The sequence below is a fragment of the Pelobates fuscus genome, chromosome 12 (assembly GCF_036172605.1).
Source record: "Pelobates fuscus isolate aPelFus1 chromosome 12, aPelFus1.pri, whole genome shotgun sequence".
Lineage (NCBI taxonomy): Eukaryota > Metazoa > Chordata > Amphibia > Anura > Pelobatidae > Pelobates > Pelobates fuscus.
This window is the reverse complement of record NC_086328.1, coordinates 12,201,343-12,216,003: the sequence shown is the minus strand read 5'-3', so window position 1 is coordinate 12,216,003 and position 14,661 is coordinate 12,201,343. Positions and strand designations below refer to the sequence as shown.

General features: G+C 45.4%; 1 protein-coding gene across 1 annotated transcript in view; it reads left to right on the top strand.

The window, feature by feature from the left end:
* The window catches only part of KLHDC4 (kelch domain containing 4), a 37,322-nt gene that overhangs the window by 12,222 nt on the left and 10,439 nt on the right, over positions 1-14,661 (top strand). Inside the window, exons 5-7 of the mRNA XM_063438838.1 lie at positions 4,654-4,790; positions 6,730-6,822; positions 7,437-7,596. Of these exons, the coding sequence (XP_063294908.1) occupies positions 4,654-4,790; positions 6,730-6,822; positions 7,437-7,596 (390 nt within the window). The remainder of the gene's footprint in view (positions 1-4,653; positions 4,791-6,729; positions 6,823-7,436; positions 7,597-14,661) is intronic.

The window sequence follows — 14,661 nt, the reverse complement described above, 5'->3', positions numbered from 1 at the left end:
GTCGCTGCCTGAACTGACCCCCTTGGATTTGTAGATCAAACTGTACATGTTGCTGCCTGCCCAGGTCCCCCAGATTTGCTGATCAGACTGTACATGTTGCTGCCTGTCCCGGTCCCCCAGATTTGCTGATCAGACTGTACATGTTGCTGCCTGTCCTGGTCCCCCAGATTTGCTGATCAGACTGTACATGTTGCTGCCTGCCCTGGTCCCCCAGATTGGCTGCTTAGACTGTACATGTTGCCGCCTTCCGTGACCCTCTTGGATTTGTAGAGCAATTCTCTGTGCCAATGAGGATGATACTAACTATACATAAATTTGAGAGTGTGCCATCACCCCTTTGGTTTGTGTGTGTGTGTGTGTGTGTGTGTATATATATATATATAATGTGTGTGTGTGTGTATATATATATATAATGTGTGTGTGTGTGTGTGTGTATATATGTACAACCCAACATGACACACTAATTGCCTTCAGGTAACAGAGATAATTCCAAACTATGCAGTATGGCACGTGGAGAAGAGTGGCAAGATGCTACCGATCTCCCAAAATAAATGTGGTTATTTTTCCCTATGGTTGTGGTCACTAGAACGTGCTCTTTTTTTTTCACCATACCTGCAGATGGCGCCAGTGGTACAGATTGTTGCTCACTGATGTTTATCCGTTGAAGGTCACAGTTAGATGGATTAGGGTCAGGAATGACTTACAGAGGAATGGTTAATTCTGTGAAAGTGGACTAATTATCTGAACTCTGTGTGATGCGATATCTGTGTAATCTTTATACTAAATTCACACTCTCTTCCATGAAGCCAATTGGTCACTTGGCCTGAATGGGGGGACAAGATACATATCTCTTGTTTAAAGACCTTGTGGGGTTTGCTAAAAAATGTATTTATTTTTTGGGGGGAGGGGCTATACTGTGTGATACTCTGTAACTTTCTGTGTGTCGGTCCCTTGTTATCTCTCTGTCTATGAGCTATACTATAGCATTCTGTGTGTCTGTCCTTTGTTATCTTTCTGTCTGTGAGTTATACTGTAGCTTTCTGTGTGTCTGTCCCTTGTTATCTCTCTGTCTGTGAGTTATACTGTAGCTTTCTGTGTGTCTGTCCCTTGTTATCTCTCTGTCTGTGAGCTATACTGTAGCTTTCTGTGTGTCTGTCCCTTGTTATCTCTGTCTGTGAGCTATACTGTAGCTTTCTGTGTGTCTGTCCCTTGTTATCTCTCTGTCTGTGAGTTATACTGTAGCTTTCTGTGTGTCTGTCCCTTGTTATCTCTCTGTCTGTGAGCTATACTGTAGCTTTCTGTGTGTCTGTCCCTTGTTATCTCTCTGTCTGTGAGTTATACTGTAGCTTTCTGTGTGTCTGCCCCTTGTTATCTCTCTGTCTGTGAGCTATACTGTAGCTTTCTGTGTGTCTGTCCCTTGTTATCTCTGTCTGTGAGCTATACTGTAGCTTTCTGTGTGTCTGTCCCTTGTTATCTCTCTGTCTGTAAGCTATACTGTAGCTTTCTGTGTGTCTGTCCCTTGTTATCTCTCTGTCTGTGAGTTATACTGTAGCTTTCTGTGTGTCTGCCCCTTGTTATCTCTCTGTCTGTGAGTTATACTGTAGCTTTCTGTGTGTCTGCCCCTTGTTATCTCTCTGTCTGTGAGTTATACTGTAGCTTTCTGTGTGTCTGTCCCTTGTTATCTCTCTGTCTGTGAGCTATACTGTAGCTTTCTGTGTGTCTGTCCCTTGTTATCTCTCTGTCTGTGAGCTATACTGTAGCTTTCTGTGTGTCTGCCCCTTGTTATCTCTCTGTCTGTGAGCTATACTGTAGCTTTCTGTGTGTCTGTCCCTTGTTATCTCTCTGTCTGTGAGTTATACTGTAGCTTTCTGTGTGTCTGCCCCTTGTTATCTCTCTGTCTGTGAGTTATACTGTAGCTTTCTGTGTGTCTGTCCCTTGTTATCTCTGTCTGTGAGCTATACTGTAGCTTTCTGTGTGTCTGTCCCTTGTTATCTCTGTCTGTGAGCTATACTGTAGCTTTCTGTGTGTCTGTCCCTTGTTATCTCTCTGTCTGTGAGCTATACTGTAGCTTTCTGTGTGTCTGTCCCTTGTTATCTCTCTGTCTGTGAGTTATACTGTAGCTTTCTGTGTGTCTGTCCCTTATCTCTCTGTCTGTGAGCTATACTGTAGCTTTCTGTGTGTCTGTCCCTTGTTATCTCTCTGTCTGTGAGTTATACTGTAGCTTTCTGTGTGTCTGTCCCTTGTTATCTCTCTGTCTGTGAGCTATACTGTAGCTTTCTGTGTGTCTGTCCCTTGTTATCTCTCTGTCTGTGAGCTATACTGTAGCTTTCTGTGTGTCTGTCCCTTGTTATCTTTCTGTCTGTGAGTTATACTGTAGCTTTCTGTGTGTCTGTCCCTTGTTATCTCTCTGTCTGTGAGTTATACTGTAGCTTTCTGTGTGTCTGTCCCTTGTTATCTCTCTGTCTGTGAGCAATGCTGTAGCTTTCTGTGTGTCTGTCCCTTGTTCTCTCTTATTGTCCCAGGAGACTTTCTGGGTGCTGTAGAATAGATCTCAGATATGTCTGCCCGGGGGGCCTTTGTCCGCTCTGGTTTGTTTGTTTTTCGACCCATAGTGTGTCAGCCATCTAGAGGAGCGTTTGTTTGTTATGTAAGTGCCAATTTGCACCTTAAAACAGTTTGTTTTGAGCTAGTTTACACGGAGCGCCTGAGAAGTGCGTCTGCTTTGGCTGGATGTTAGCTCCGCCCCATTTTAAAAAAAAAAAAGGTTTTTTGTTTTTTTCTTACATTGTCTCTTTATTCAATATTCAATAATTGCTTGATCAGTGTTCCCTTTTTGAGCACTTTTTGTGGGTGGTATGACATTTAAAAAGGTAAAATTGACACCCCTCAGTTTGCATAGTTTTGATGTGTGTCTGCCTGTTGCGGTTTGATGTGTGTCTGCCTGTTATACCTGTGTTGATTTACATTCTGTGCTCAGCCAGACTCTGCACCTGCCAAGCGAGCCTCTCTAGGTGGCAGGTTTTCATTCTGGCCCATGCTTCGCGCTTGCTTAAATCATTACAGTACAGAACTCAGTCATGGCTGGTTAACTTTCTCTTACAAACACAATATTTGTATACAGTTCCAGTCAGATGCCTGGAAGGGAATCACTGCTAACTGCTTTCCTTGTGAGATGTGTTCTAAAGGCCATGAGACTGCTAATACCTCATCACAGGCCCCCAGATAACGGCAAGCAAAGCATGCTGGTCCAGGACCTACCTCCGTCAAATCCCAGCCGTGTGCTAGGTTTGTGGGAGTTAGGATCCAGCTAGCTCTAGTCCATGTTTAACGCTCTATTTGATGGAGGGACACTTATCTGGACTAAATAAATTTGGTTTTGAGAATATGAACGTGGAATTTGCAGCTTTGACCTATTAATGAATATGTTTCTTAACCTCTGGGGCCGGACACAGATTGGAATCCCAAGTTATTTCAGTTGGTCCCTTTTGTATTGGAGAGGTGGATGATATTTGTCGGAAGACCCCAGTGATACTGGGACGTGTCCAGTATTTTGCAATGCCATGTGCATTTTTGAATCCCTGTCTTAGAAGGATACAATATCGGAGCCCAGGATGGGGTCAACACATTCTAAATAATTCAATCATCAACTTTCTTAATGACATTCGGACACCCTCTAAATCCATGGTGTCAAACATGCACGTCCCCAATGAAGCTGCAGTCTGTGCAACCGCTACAGTCTCAGAACTTTTTATTGGTGAATATCTGTATTTTATACCGGGCCGTCCTGTTACTTTCTTGCTGGAGTGTTAAGAAATATTACGTTTATCTCCAAGCACATCTGTAGGCTAGTTCTGTAACGATCGTTACCAGATTAATGCAATTAATAAAAAGTGAATTATTACTGAAAGATGATGTGTGTGGATGTGATTATGTGCTGTGTTATCTTCAGATTGTGTTTTGAAAGTGGGCCTATTTTTAAAGTTTGCAATTTGTTTAGTATTTTTTTGTAACGTTGGCCTACCTTGCTAAGGTTCCATGGATATCTTGGGGTTACTAAGAAAGGATAGTTTTGATTGAATTTTCATTTTGAGTTAATAGGTGATGTTTTATACTTCCAAGACCTTAAACTATATCCGTGTAAACAAATGGGAAACATAAGCCATAAAGGCAAAAAGTCCATAGAATTAGATATTGGCCACTCAGACGATAATCGGTTAGCAGTTACATGGTTTACAGACACAGAATGGACGAACGCACCTCTTTGATGTAATTAATTGGTGCCTGCGAGCTGTTGTAGGGTGTCAACGAGTGTCAAATGACCCTGTAAACATCATGTTTACAATCCACATCATATAACTGCTTCGTTAGAGATGATCTAAGCCACAGAAATTGCTGGTTTGATGTCCACTCCGCATTGAAGCATTTGGCTGGTAAATTCATAGTATTTGATACCTTTTAGTGACTGTGTGTATAATCAAGTGTTTCACCGAGAGACAGCTTATTTACCAGAAATGATTTGGTGCTGTTTATATACAGTTTAAAGACCCAAGAACAGCTCTGTGCCTGTCCACACCAAAGAACCATGGAACATTGACTCCAGTCTGTGGAGCCATTAAACTACTGTTCATTGTGACTTTCTTTCTCTTCCATTAGGCAGTAGCTGTTCCCCAAGGTGGAGGACAACTCTGGGTGTTCGGAGGAGAGTTTGCATCTCCAGATGGGGAGCAATTCTACCATTACAAGGACCTGTGGGTGCTGCACCTGGCTACCAAAACCTGGGAGCTTGTCAAGTAAGATAATCAGGATTGTTGGCCTGAATTCACGACTTTAATTTGTGAGCAGATTCTGATCCAAAGGAACCGGCAACAAACTGTTTGCAGGGTTATTCTCTAATATAGGTGAAAACTACAGAGTGAATAAAATCTTTATCTTTTAATAACATTTATTATTTATTTTATAATGTAAAAAAAAAAAAAAAAATGTAAATAAATCCCGGGACGGCAAACTGTGAAAGGGGCAACTCGAGGCAACCGACTGCAAGTTCAATTGTGTTACGCAGCACACTGAGTGCTTACTTATAGACATATAGAATATACACTGTATCTGATAATTGGGATTTCTATTATGGACGGCTATATCACCCTTGTCACATGAGCATTAGGGCTCCATTACATACATCATGCCCTGAATTTAAAATCTTTACACTCCTATATTTAGTGTTTTTTTTTTTGTTTTTTGTTTTTTGTTTTTTTTTGTAAACATGGCTCTCTTAAGTACCATAACTTAACCACAAAAGCCTTGTAGTAGTTCCCCTTTCCCTTCCACATTACCGGAATAATTCTGTTAAAAAGCAGACAACCGGTATGGGCTGAGAATATTGGGGTCCGTTAAACCTCCCCTTTGCAGATGGGTCTTCCATCTGGATCCCTAGCCGTCTCCCCTCCTTTTCCCCCCGCCGTACACTTCTTATGTGTGTTACATCTGTTTTATTTTATATCTTTTGAAAAAAAACTGTATGAAAAATCTAATCCCAGATTTACTAGTGAATATATAAACCAGGAGGATAGTACTAGTGGTTATCCAAAGAATACTTATAATTCATCATTTGGTGTAGTTTTATTATTTATGCTTATAGCCAGCCAAATGGGATTGTGTCCTTTTGAACGCCGGGAGCCCCTTTGAGCGTTCCGCGCTTTCTCTGTCATGTCTGTTAGGAATAGACCCGATGTACAAGGACACGATGGAGATGGGATGGCCATCAAGTGGGAATTAAACTACAATTTCAGATGGAGGTACTGGAACGCCCTTAGATGGTTGTTTACAATTTCTACGTAGCTCGCAGGCGGAATAGATCATTCCCTTCTCCCCCTTTCCTGATGTGTCCCCTTCCTTCTCTGCCCCTAATTTACAAAGGTTCCCCATCTCCTACAAATTATGATGGTGTTTGGGCCCATCACAATTACACTTTCGCGAAAACCACTATTAAAGGTATCATGAGAAAGATACAGGGTCCTATGTCCTTACAGATGGCCTGTGACATGGACAGTTTTTTGGGTTTTGTTTTGTGTATGTATTTTAATATAATTTTTATTGGTAAACCTAATTAGCATCTAATTTCAGCTACTTCTGCATGGAAATGCCTCTAAATGGCCTGCAGAGCGTGTGTGTGCGCATCAGTCTCCATCTGCCGCATTCTTCATTAGAAACATGGCCGGTTGCTAGGACGGAATGTGCTGGTTCTGTATGGTAGCTGTGAGATTCTCAAGATAGTCAGAGAAAAGCGAGATCTGCTGACAGCCTGGCTTTCCTAGCTCACTGTGCAGAGAGTGGAGGGGGGGAAGGCCATCAGAACCCATCCTGCTGAGAGAGGCAGGGGCCAGCGAAAGGGACAATATTGCTGACTCTCCTGTAAAGCACATTAGGAATATAAATGGTGTACAATGTTTACAAGCGAATATAAACTGCCAGTATCATCGCTTGATTGTAACCCACTATAAAATGCAAGGCGGTGTGCGGGGGCCATTTGTTATACACTGATTACCCTTAGCAGCGATATAAATCACATTAAGATGTGCTTCCTGCTTTGTAATTGATTAACTTGTTAGGCTTTCTTAGATGAACTAATTGACTGCTGCGCTATTGGAGGGTGAGACTCTGACCCTCTGCCCTCATGCGCACCATGTATTTTCTCAAAATAACATAACCAGCATGGTGTGCCCTTTTAAACAGATCTCCTGGTGGGCCGTCGGGAAGAAGTGGGCACCGAATGGTGCTATGCAAGAGACAGCTGATGGTTTTCGGAGGATTTCATGAGAGCGCAAGGTGAGATGAGAACTGTATTTCTAAAAAAAAAAAAAACTCCATTAAAACCACGTCACAGCTTGGATCAACCCAATTCCTACCCAACCTATGCTTGCTCCCATACTGCTTACCTTCTAGCCCCCATGTTTCACTTTTAATTCACCCCAATTACTTGTTTAATTGACCCCCACATTCTGAACCTTCCAAGATTTTTACTTTCTTTTCTCCCTAATTCCTCCCCCCCCCCCCCCCCCATGAATCTCTCATCTTTTCTGTAGTGGCCCCATTCTAGCAGCTGGGACTCCATTTGTTCTCCGATTTCCCGCAGAACCAAAACATCTTTTTCCTTATCCCTTCATCTTCCCCCTTTCACCTTCTGTCTTCTTTTCATGCAAGCCTAAAGCATCTCTCTTGATACTGTTGAAATAAAGATGGTGCCATATGCATTTGTACATTGTAGTAATTGGGGTGGGGGCTTGCTGCTTCTCCACCTCGGCTATTTCCAGACATTATAGTTGATTAATCTTGGACCCCTGCCCTTTCCTACTTTAAATGTGAAGTACTCTCCTATATCCCTACACACCAACGCTACTACCGTTATTTCTTTGTCTTTAATGAGCTCATTTCATTCCCAGGGATTACATTTACTATAACGATGTGTACGCCTTTAATCTGGACTCCTTCACGTGGTCTAAATTATCTCCTTCTGGAACGGGCCCTCTACCTCGTTCTGGTTGCCAGATGGTTCCTACCATTGAGGGATCTGTGGCGATCTATGGAGGATATTCGAAGCAGGTAAAGACATTTGGGTGCACACCCTCTATGAGTGGTAAAATGGCTTTAATAGAATGTCATTGCTTGATGAGTTTGTCAAGGAAACGTTATATGGGAGACTATAATCAGAGCACAAATGTATGTTTTTCTCTCATGGGGAAGGAGGGGTGTTATTAGAAGCGTTTGAAATCATTAGGGGGGATTCTTACTGAGACTGTCTGTGACTGAAAGAGACTGGCAGAATCAACAAGAGTTGGAGGCATATTGTAGTATAGCAGTGGATTAAGGAGTAACAGAGGGATCGGTTATAGCAATGGATTAAAGGGGAATAGAGGGATCTGTTATAGCAATGGATTAAGGGGGAATAGAGGGATCGGTTATAGCGGTGGATTAAGGGGGAATAGAGGGATCGGTTATAGCAGTGGATTAAGGGGGAATAGAGGGATCGGCTATAGCGGTGGATTAAGGGGGAATAGAGGGATCGGTTATAGCGGTGGATGAAGGGGGAATAGAGGGATCGGTTATAGCGGTGGATTAAGGGGGAATAGAGGGATCGGTTATAGCGGTGGATTAAGGGGGGATAGAGGGATCGGTTATAGCGGTGGATTAAGGGGGAATAGAGGGATCGGTTATAGCAGTGGATTAAGGGGGAATAGAGGGTTCGGTTATAGCGGTGGATTAAGGGGGAATAGAGGGATCGGTTATAGCAGTGGATTAAGGGGGAATAGAGGGATCGGTTATAGCGGTGGATTAAGGGGGAATAGAGGGATCGGTTATAGCGGTGGATTAAGGGGGAATAGAGGGATCGGTTATAACGGTGGATGAAGGAGGAATAGAGGGATCGGTTATAGCAGTGGATTAAGGGGGAATAGAGGGATCGGTTATAGCAGTGGATTAAGGGGGAATAGAGGGATCGGTTATAGCAGTGGATTAAGGGGGAATAGAGGGATCGGTTATAGCGGTGGATTAAGGGGGAATAGAGGGATCGGTTATAGCAATGGATTAAGGGGGAATAGAGGGATCGGTTATAGCAATGGATGAAGGAGGAATAGAGGGATCGGTTATAGCGGTGGATGAAGGGGGGATAGAGGGATCGGTTATAGCGGTGGATTAAGGGGGGAATAGAGGGATCGGTTATAGCGGTGGATGAAGGAGGAATAGAGGGATCGGTTATAGCAATGGATTAAGGGGGAATAGAGGGATCGGTTATAGCGGTGGATTAAGGGGGAATAGAGGGATCGGTTATAGCGGTGGATTAAGGGGGAATAGAGGGATCGGTTATAGCATGGATGAAGGAGGAATAGAGGGATCGGTTATAGCAATGGATTAAGGGGGAATAGAGGGATCGGTTATAGCGGTGGATTAAGGGGGAATAGAGGGATCGGTTATAGCGGTGGATTAAGGGGGAATAGAGGGATCGGTTATAGCGGTGGATTAAGGGGGAATAGAGGGATCGGTTATAGCGGTGGATTAAGGGGGAATAGAGGGATCGGTTATAGCGGTAGATTAAGGGGGAATAGAGGGATCGGTTATAGCGGTGGATTAAGGGGGAATAGAGGGATCGGTTATAGCAGTGGAATAGAGGGATCGGTTATAGCGGTGGATTAAGGGGGAATAGAGGGATCGGTTATAGCGGTGGATTAAGGGGGAATAGAGGGATCGGTTATAGCGGTGGATTAAGGGGGAATAGAGGGATCGGTTATAGCGGTGGATTAAGGGGGAATAGAGGGATCGGTTATAGCAGTGGATTAAGGGGGAATAGAGGGATCGGTTATAGCGGTGGATTAAGGGGGAATAGAGGGATCGGTTATAGCGGTGGATTAAGGGGGAATAGAGGGATCGGTTACAGCGGTGGATTAAGGGGGAATAGAGGGATCGGTTATAGCGGTGGATTAAGGGGGAATAGAGGGATCGGTTATAGCGGTGGATTAAGGGGGAATAGAGGGATCGGTTATAGCGGTGGATTAAGGGGGAATAGAGGGATCGGTTACAGCGGTGGATTAAGGGGGAATAGAGGGATCGGTTATAGCGGTGGATTAAGGGGGAATAGAGGGATCGGTTATAGCAATGGATTAAGGGGGAATAGAGGGATCGGTTATAGCGGTGGATTAAGGGGGAATAGAGGGATCGGTTATAGCGGTGGATTAAGGGGGAATAGAGGGATCGGTTATAGCATGGATGAAGGAGGAATAGAGGGATCGGTTATAGCAATGGATTAAGGGGGAATAGAGGGATCGGTTATAGCGGTGGATTAAGGGGGAATAGAGGGATCGGTTATAGCGGTGGATTAAGGGGGAATAGAGGGATCGGTTATAGCGGTGGATTAAGGGGGAATAGAGGGATCGGTTATAGCGGTGGATTAAGGGGGAATAGAGGGATCGGTTATAGCGGTAGATTAAGGGGGAATAGAGGGATCGGTTATAGCGGTGGATTAAGGGGGAATAGAGGGATCGGTTATAGCAGTGGAATAGAGGGATCGGTTATAGCGGTGGATTAAGGGGGAATAGAGGGATCGGTTATAGCAGTGGAATAGAGGGATCGGTTATAGCGGTGGATTAAGGGGGAATAGAGGGATCGGTTATAGCGGTGGATTAAGGGGGAATAGAGGGATCGGTTATAGCGGTGGATTAAGGGGGAATAGAGGGATCGGTTATAGCGGTGGATTAAGGGGGAATAGAGGGATCGGTTATAGCAGTGGATTAAGGGGGAATAGAGGGATCGGTTATAGCGGTGGATTAAGGGGGAATAGAGGGATCGGTTATAGCGGTGGATGAAGGGGGAATAGAGGGATCGGTTATAGCGGTGGATTAAGGGGGAATAGAGGGATCGGTTATAGCGGTGGATTAAGGGGGGATAGAGGGATCGGTTATAGCGGTGGATTAAGGGGGAATAGAGGGATCGGTTATAGCGGTGGATTAAGGGGGAATAGAGGGATCGGTTACAGCGGTGGATTAAGGGGGAATAGAGGGATCGGTTATAGCGGTGGATTAAGGGGGAATAGAGGGATCGGTTATAGCGGTGGATTAAGGGGGAATAGAGGGATCGGTTATAGCAGTGGATTAAGGGGGAATAGAGGGATCGGTTATAGCAGTGGATTAAGGGGGAATAGAGGGATCGGTTATAGCAGTGGATTAAGGGGGAATAGAGGGATCGGTTATAGCGGTGGATTAAGGGGGAATAGAGGGATCGGTTATAGCGGTGGATTAAGGGGGAATAGAGGGATCGGTTATAGCGGTGGATTAAGGGGGAATAGAGGGATCGGTTATAGCGGTGGATTAAGGGGGAATAGAGGGATCGGTTATAGCGGTGGATTAAGGGGGAATAGAGGGATCGGTTATAGCAGTGGATTAAGGGGGAATAGAGGGATCGGTTATAGCGGTGGATTAAGGGGGGATAGAGGGATCGGTTATAGCGGTGGATTAAGGGGGAATAGAGGGATCGGTTATAGCGGTGGATTAAGGGGGAATAGAGGGATCGGTTACAGCGGTGGATTAAGGGGGAATAGAGGGATCGGTTATAGCGGTGGATTAAGGGGGAATAGAGGGATCGGTTATAGCGGTGGATTAAGGGGGAATAGAGGGATCGGTTATATCAGTGGATTAAGGGGGAATAGAGGGATCGGTTATAGCGATGGATTAAGGGGGAATAGAGGGATCGGTTATAGCGGTGGATTAAGGGGGAATAGAGGGATCGGTTATAGCAGTGGATTAAGGTGGAATAGAGGGATCTGTTATAGCGGTGGATTAAGGGGGAATAGAGGGATCGGTTATAGCGGTGGATTAAGGGGGAATAGAGGGATCGGTTATAGCGGTGGATGAAGGAGGAATAGAGGGATCGGTTATAGCAGTGGATTAAGGTGGAATAGAGGGATCGGTTATAGCGGTGGATTAAGGGGGAATAGAGGGATCGGTTATAGCGGTGGATGAAGGGGGAATAGAGGGATCGGTTATAGCGGTGGATTAAGGAGGAATAGCGGGACCGGTTATAGCGGTGGATTAAGGGGGAATAGAGGGATCGGTTATAGCAGTGGATAAAGGAGGAATAGAGGGATCGGTTATAGCGGTGGATTAAGGGGCAATAGAGGGATCGGTTATAGCGGTGGATTAAGGTGGAATAGAGGGATCGGTTATAGCGGTGGATTAAGGGGGAATAGAGGGATCGGTTATATCAGTGGATTAAGGGGGAATAGAGGGATCGGTTATAGCAGTGGATTAAGGGGGAATAGAGGGATCGGTTATAGCGATGGATTAAGGGGAAATAGAGGGATCGGTTATAGCGGTGGATTAAGGGGGAATAGAGGGATCGGTTATAGCAGTGGATTAAGGTGGAATAGAGGGATCTGTTATAGCGGTGGATTAAGGGGGAATAGAGAGATCGGTTATAGCGGTGGATTAAGGGGGAATAGAGGGATCGGTTATAGCGGTGGATGAAGGAGGAATAGAGGGATCGGTTATAGCAGTGGATTAAGGTGGAATAGAGGGATCGGTTATAGCGGTGGATTAAGGGGGAATAGAGGGATCGGTTATAGCGGTGGATGAAGGGGGAATAGAGGGATCGGTTATAGCGGTGGATTAAGGAGGAATAGAGGGACCGGTTATAGCGGTGGATTAAGGGGGAATAGAGGGATCGGTTATAGCAGTGGATTAAGGGGGAATAGAGGGATCGGTTATAGCGGTGGATTAAGGGGGAATAGAGGGATCGGTTATAGCAGTGGATGAAGGAGGAATAGAGGGATCGGTTATAGCAGTGGATTAAGGGGGAAGAGGGATCGGTTATAGCAGTGGATTAAGGGGGAATAGAGGGATCGGCTATAGCGGTGGATTAAGGGGGAATAGAGGGATCGGTTATAGCAATGGATTAAGGGGCAATAGAGGGATCGGTTATAGCAGTGGATAAAGGAGGAATAGAGGGATCGGTTATAGCGGTGGATTAAGGGGCAATAGAGGGATCGGTTATAGCGGTGGATTAAGGGGGAATAGAGGGATCGGTTATACCAGTGGATTAAGGGGGAATAGAGGGATCGGTTATAGCGGTGGATTAAGGGGGAATAGAGGGATCGGTTATAGCGGTGGATTAAGGGGGGATAGAGGGATCGGTTATAGCGGTGGATTAAGGGGGAATAGAGGGATTGGTTATAGCAGTGGATTAAGGGGGAATAGAGGGATCGGTTATAGCGGTGGATTAAGGGGGGATAGAGGGATCGGTTATAGCGGTGGATGAAGGAGAGGAATAGAGGGATCGGTTATAGCGGTGGATTAAGGGGGAATAGAGGGATCGGCTATACCGGTGGATTAAGGGGGAATAGAGGGATCGGTTATAGCGGTGGATTAAGGGGGGATAGAGGGATCGGTTATAGCGGTGGATGAAGGAGAGGAATAGAGGGATCGGTTATAGCAATGGATTAAGGGGGAATAGAGGGATCGGTTATAGCAATGGATTAAGGGGGAATAGAGGGATCGGTTATAGCGGGGGAATAGAGGGATCGGTTATAGCGGTGGATGAAGGGGGAATAGAGGGATCGGTTATAGCAATGGATTAAGGGGGAATAGAGGGATCGGTTATAGCGGTGGATTAAGGGGGAATAGAGGGATCGGTTATAGCGGTGGATTAAGGGGGAATAGAGGGATCGGTTATACCAGTGGATTAAGGGGGAATAGAGGGATCGGTTACAGCGGTGGATTAAGGGGGAATAGAGGGATCGGTTATAGCGGTGGATTAAGGGGGAATAGAGGGATCGGTTATAGCGGTGGATTAAGGGGGAATAGAGGGATCGGTTATATCAGTGGATTAAGGGGGAATAGAGGGATCGGTTATAGCGATGGATTAAGGGGGAATAGAGGGATCGGTTATAGCGGTGGATTAAGGGGGAATAGAGGGATCGGTTATACCAGTGGATTAAGGGGGAATAGAGGGATCGGTTATAGCGGTGGATTAAGGGGGAATAGAGGGATCGGTTATAGCGGTGGATTAAGGGGGGATAGAGGGATCGGTTATAGCGGTGGATTAAGGGGGAATAGAGGGATTGGTTATAGCAGTGGATTAAGGGGGAATAGAGGGATCGGTTATAGCGGTGGATTAAGGGGGGATAGAGGGATGGGTTATAATGGTGGATTAAGGGGAAATAGAGGGATCGGTTATAGCAGTGGATTAAGGGGGAATAGAGGGATCGGTTATAGCGGTGGATTAAGGGGGGATAGAGGGATCGGTTATAGCGGTGGATGAAGGAGGAATAGAGGGATCGGTTATAGCAGTGGATTAAGGGGGAATAGAGGGATCGGCTATACCGGTGGATTAAGGGGGAATAGAGGGATCGGTTATAGCAATGGATTAAGGGGGAATAGAGGGATCGGTTATAGCAATGGATTAAGGGGGAATAGAGGGATCGGTTATAGCGGTGGATTAAGGGGGAATAGAGGGATCGGTTATAGCGGTGGATTAAAGGGGAATAGAGGGATCTGTTATAGCAATGGATTAAGGGGGAATAGAGGGATCGGTTATAGCGGTGGATTAAGGGGGGATAGAGGGATCGGTTATAGCGGTGGATTAAGGGGGAATAGAGGGATCGGTTATAGCGGTGGATTAAGGGGGAATAGAGGGATCGGTTACAGCGGTGGATTAAGGGGGAATAGAGGGATCGGTTATAGCGGTGGATTAAGGGGGAATAGAGGTATCGGTTATAGCGGTGGATTAAGGGGGAATAGAGGGATCGGTTATATCAGTGGATTAAGGGGGAATAGAGGGATCGGTTATAGCAGTGGATTAAGGGGGAATAGAGGGATCGGTTATAGCAGTGGATTAAGGGGGAATAGAGGGATCGGCTATAGCAGTGGATTAAGGGGGAAGAGGGATCGGCTATAGCAGTGGATTAAGGGGGAATAGAGGGATCGGTTATAGCGGTGGATTAAGGGGGAATAGAGGGATCGGTTATAGCAGTGGATTAAGGGGGAATAGAGGGATCGGTTATAGCAGTGGATTAAGGGGGAATAGAGGGATCGGTTATACCAGTGGATTAAGGGGGAATAGAGGGATCGGTTATAGCAGTGGATTAAGGGGGAATAGAGGGATCGGTTATAGCGGTGGATTAAG